Genomic DNA, 5518 nt, shown 5'->3' on the forward strand with positions numbered 1-5518 from the left:
TTCTGAGTTCAAGGCCAGCCTGGTCTACAAAGTGAGTTCCAGGACAGCCAGGGCTATACAGAGAAACCCTGTCTCTAAAAACAAAAACAAAAACAAAAACAAAAGACTTAAAATACATCAGCAAATAATAGTAGCATAAGAACTAAACCTAAGAACAGGCTTGACAAAGAATAAAATATTCTGCTTGGCAACTAGATCAATGTTGCCCCTAGTGTGATCCTCCCCTAAAATACACAAATATAAGAATGTACAAACTTCACCAGGCATGGTGGCAAGAATTTACAAAGTAATATATTTGTACTAAGGCATGGGTATAAGCAACAACATATAGTTTAAGAAGTCTGAAAAATTGATTGGAAAGTACATTTGAAGCGGGGCGTTCTCCGCTAAGTACTTCTGTATTGATGTGAGAAGAAACTTGCCAAGGTTGATTAAACCAAAGTCTGACATTGGGGAAAGTGTACACTTGTATTCCCAGAACTCATGAGGCTGAGGCAGGGGGATGCATATGTCTTGAAACAAACATGAGACCAACATGAGAGCAAGGTCATGTCTTAAAACTGACAAAAAGGGTTTTGTTGTTGCTGTTTATTTTTAGATGAAGTGTATTTCTAAAGAAGTAAAAGCTAAAATCGTGCATGATGGCACACACCTATACTGCTAGGAGTGGGGAGGCCGAGGCAGCAGACTTGAGTGCACACCCAGGCTGGATCACATAACTCAGTTCTGTCTGACAAATGAGAGAAAGAGAGTGTGGGAGCAGGTGGAGGAGGAGGGCAGAGAGGCTGAGCCGGTTCTTCTGACATGTGAAATAACAGAGACATCTAGTGGTCGATGTAGCAACTGCACATTATTAGTCTATTACATTAGGGTAGATATTACAAAGGCTACTTGGCTGGACTAGTGTTAGGATGGGAAGGAAATACTGCTTAGGACACTTGGTAGCCTTTCAAAGACTGTCTTCAGATTACAGGTTTTCAGTGACGTAACAACTGCATCTGTGCAGCGAGGTGGTGGCTCCCAAAACAGCAGCACCTAATTCTCTAAAATCACCATTAGAACAAAGCTAAGCCATTCAGATCCTTCCTTCCCTCAAGTACAGAGAAAAACAATTACCCAGACCCAATTACACGATCACTCCTGGGGACAGAAGCATGCCTCTGAAGAGCACATGGTCCTGACAGCAGGTGTGTGAACCTGGCTGGCCAGGCTGAGATTGGATGCAGAGCATCCCTGCTCAGAGAGGAAGGAAGGTGCTTTCAGAAACACTGCAATGCAACAGAACCCCACCCTCCAAAAGTCCACAACTTATTTACCTGAGACGAAGCAGCTTTGAAGAAAGTAAGGATTAACTTCCAGGTGAGGAGGTATCCCAGGACATAGCAGAAGTCCTCGCTCAGCGGCTTAACAGTCACGATCTGGCCCACAGGAACACAGCCCAGGACATTCTCCAGCAGCTCCTCCAGAGTGCTGAGGAGAGACATCAGCGCAGCTGGCGGCGACCTGGGAAACAACCATCACACAGGACCATTCACCTGTCTCGGAACAAACATCTTCCCCTATTTCCAAAAAAAACCCCTCCATACTGTAAAAAGATGCTACGTGTCAACACCCAAATACAGCTATAGAAAACACTAATCCCAACTTTCTGTTTATAATGAAGAGAACAAGTGATTTCTGTCAAGGCAGGTTGGGGAAGGCTAATGGAACCCTTAGTGGCCCTGTACCAACAGAGGAGGAGGCACCAAGCCTCACCTTATTGCCCACCCTGCTGTCTTACTTTACAGTTACAACATGTCAAATAGATCACAATTCATCCGAAGGTTAAACTCTTAACCAGAGTTGTCTGTACTCTGCAACGCTGACACTCCCGGTAACTCGGGACCATTTTCATGTGGACTGGGGGTCTCAGAAGGTGAGGTTCTCGTTGGCCTTTCAGAGTCACTCAGCACTCTAACCTGGTTCTTCCTTTTCCTTTAGTGCTACTTTCTCTGCTGGCTTCCTGCTGCTTACACATGAACCTAGGCTTTCTCCAAACTTCTGCCATCCCATGGCCCACACCTTCTAGTCTGTAACAACTGTTGCTACTGTCTTACAAACATCATCTGAAATTGCTTTCCATACGGCCGTCCAATACTGTTATCTAACTTCTGGAATGACTCCACCTCAGCTTGCTTTTCTCTCCAACTTATGCTTTATCTTACATCGGAATCATCTGGTGGCATACCATGTCCTAGCAAATGCTGTCCTAAATCCTTAGTGACTCCATCTTCACAGGCTGCACACGCATGTGGAGGCCAGAAGAGAACACTGGGTTTCTTCCTTTACCACTTTCCAGCTTATTTCCTTCAGACAAAGTCTTCCCACTGAGCCCAACACACAACACTCACTGTCTAGGCTACTCTCACGGAAGCAAGCGCAGGGCACCTGCCTGTCTCTGTCCCCGCTTTCCCCCAATCCGGGGTAGCAGGCACATCTGGCCATACACGCTTTTATGTAAGTTACTGGGGATTCCAACCAAGGGGCTCACGCTTCATGGCAGGGGCTCTTACCTATGGATCCAGTTCCCTAGCTCAAGAGTCCCACTGTTCCTGCCATCTCTTATCCTACTTAACTACTGTTGTAGCTTCGCCTCCCACCACAGCCTTCCCTGCCCTGCACACAATAGTTCATTTAGACTCTCGCTGAACAAATGAGAACTCCCTGTGGACTTGCACAGTCCCGAGCACTCTGGATGCTGTGGGAAGTGCAATAGGGGACAGAAATCCTTTCTCTCAGAGCTTGCCAGACATCCAACTAAAATAATGAGTGACAGGCACTGAGCCCACCTTTTCCATATATATCAACAGTCACACCCCAGTGTCTGTGCCCAGGGTTCTCCTGCAATGTTAATACACTGTCTATCCTTTGTCTTGCACTGTCACACACTGTACACTCCCTACAGAGCAGCAGCAGCAGCAGTCATTAGAGTGTGAGCTCCTTAAGCAAAGTGGCGGGCTTACTCCATACTGTGCTTGCCCTCGGCCTGGATAGTCTGTGTACAAAGCAGCCATTAACCAACACCTCAACTGCTACATTACTTCCACAGCTACCACGTGGACAAAGAGTTTTACAAACAGCAGCATATTGAATATGATTCAGGAGTGATTAAGAGAGAAAATACGGGGGGGGGGGGGGGGGAGTAGGAGAGCTCGCTCAGCAGTTACAAGCACTGAAGCTCGATTCCCAGCAGCCACATGGCATCTCATAAGCATCTGTAACTCCAGTTCCAGAGGACGTGACACACTCCTTTGGACTCTGTGGGCACCAGGCACACATATGATACACTGTTATAAATACAGACAAAACACCCACACACATAAAGTAATAAAATATCAAAAGAAAATCTTTAACATAAGCTTTGGATTTTGTTTGCCTTTTGGAACTTCCAAAGGGTATGAATGCAGAATGAGTACAAATCTGAAGTCAGAGGTTTTCTGCATTTCAGTTTCCTAACGTCAGGATGCAAATTACAAGAATACAGCAGACAGAGTCATAAGGGAAGTGGCACTGGGATGCCCGAGTGTATAAGGCACTTACTGCACACATGTAAGGACCTGACTCGGATCCCCAGATGTAAAGCTGGATGTGGGAGCACACCACTGCTCTCTGCCTCATAAAGCAAGAAGGGAGGTGGAGACAGGAGAATTGCCATGGCTGGGGGTCAGCTAGCAGGGCAAACTGCAACAGCAAACAAGAGCCTATCACAGACAAGGTGGAAAGCAGGGACCAACAACCCAAGGTGGCCCTGTGACCTACACTCCATGGCACACACCTCCACTCACACAAGCAAACACACACTCAAAAAAAAAAAAAAAAAAAGTGAAATGAAAGTAAACAAGCCAATGCCTTACAAGGCTGGTTCTTCCTCTTCATCGCCATACGACCTCAGATTGTCCTGATCATGCTGCGGCAATTCAGGCATCAGTCTGAAAAGCACAATGTCAGTTTGAACACATTTATAGCCAATTGTCTACTACTAACTTGTGCTGAAAGGCCAACAAAGCATGCTTTATGGTGAGTCTATCCTTTATGATTCCTTTCCAAAATAATTGCTCATGGACAAGATTGTATAAATATGATGTACAGAGGGACAAAAATGACACGGCAAAACCTTGCCCTCTCTATTACTAGGATATGTATAATCCAGTCTCCTTTCTCATTTAATTTTTTTTTAAAGATTAAAAATACAATCAAGGCAGCTGGAGAGATGGCTCAGCGGCTAAGAGCACTGACTGTTCTTCCAGAGGTCCTGAGTTCAATTGCCAGCAACCACATGCTGGCTCTCAATCATCCGTAATGAGATCTGATGACCTCTTCTGGTATGTCTGAAGACAGCTACAGTGTACTCATATACATAAAATAAATAAATCTGTATATATATATATATATATATATATATATATATATATATATATGACTAAAAAAATACAATCTAGGGGCTGAAAAGGTGACTCCAGGGATTTAAAAAAAAAAGAAAGAAAAAGAAAAGGCAAACTAAGCATGCATCACGTTTTATGTTTCAGAGACTAAATACTTATGCCACTGCAGACGTCTTACTTGCATAGCATGTGATAAGCAGCAATTTGCACAGGTCTGGCTCTAAAGAGAAGCAGTGGGGTCAAAGTGTTCAGCAGAGTCTGGAGGTGCTCTGGCAAGTTTGTTTTCTGGCTGGCAACCAATCTCGCAGGGAGCTTGTGGCTCAGCAGCTGGTCCTTGGAGATGTATGTTAGCGTTTCACACATGGGTTTCAGCATTGCGTTCTGAAAGGACGTTTCAGATAGGTCTTTGTTTTCTCCTGGTATTGAAATGAAGAAACACACACATAACAACCCATAAGAACACACATGGGTTGATCAAATGTCATTTAAGAGAACCAAATGAAAAAATGAAAACTAGCTACAACCATGACAGAAGTGCTGACTGGAAGTAAACTATATGTTTCTGTTACCCTCAACTGTCATAAAGGTCTCTACTACACTCTTTAAAAAAGCAATAGTTTGGGACTGGAGAGATGGCTCCAAGGTTAAGAGCACTGACTGCTCTTCCAGAGGTCCTGAGTTCAATTACCAGCAACCACATGGTGGCTCACAACCATCTGTAATGGGATCTGATGCCCTCTTCTGGTATGTCTGAAGACAGCTAGAATGTATCCACATTCATAAAATAAATAAATTAAAAGAAGAAGAGGAGGAGGAGGAGGAGGAGGAGGAGGAGGAGGAGGAAAGCAATAGTTGTCTAGAGGTTTCTAGTGCTGTAGTCTGCTGTATCTTAACTTACTTGGTATTGGTTTCTCAATACCAAGCCATCTTTTTTCTGTCATTCCGTGCCTGTGCTAGAAGCAGCAGCATGGAGACTGCCTCTAAAAAGCAAGCTTATTTTTCAACTGAGGAATATCGAATGGTTGAGAAACACCTGAAAAAATGTTCAACATCCTTAGCCATCAGGGAAATGCAAATCAAAACAACCCTGAGATTCC

The 5518-nt window shown here is 44.4% G+C and overlaps 1 protein-coding gene across 1 annotated transcript in view; it reads right to left on the reverse strand.

Annotated features, from left to right (window-relative positions):
* The window catches only part of Ltn1 (listerin E3 ubiquitin protein ligase 1), a 39029-nt gene that overhangs the window by 10139 nt on the left and 23372 nt on the right, over nucleotides 1-5518 (reverse strand). The window contains exons 17-19 of the mRNA XM_029544493.1: nucleotides 4600-4837; nucleotides 3894-3968; nucleotides 1317-1503 (exon numbers count right to left, since the gene is read on the reverse strand). Of these exons, the coding sequence (XP_029400353.1) occupies nucleotides 1317-1503; nucleotides 3894-3968; nucleotides 4600-4837 (500 nt within the window). The remainder of the gene's footprint in view (nucleotides 1-1316; nucleotides 1504-3893; nucleotides 3969-4599; nucleotides 4838-5518) is intronic.

This window comes from Mus pahari, chromosome 12 (genome assembly GCF_900095145.1).
Source record: "Mus pahari chromosome 12, PAHARI_EIJ_v1.1, whole genome shotgun sequence".
NCBI classification, from domain to species: Eukaryota; Metazoa; Chordata; class Mammalia; order Rodentia; family Muridae; genus Mus; species Mus pahari.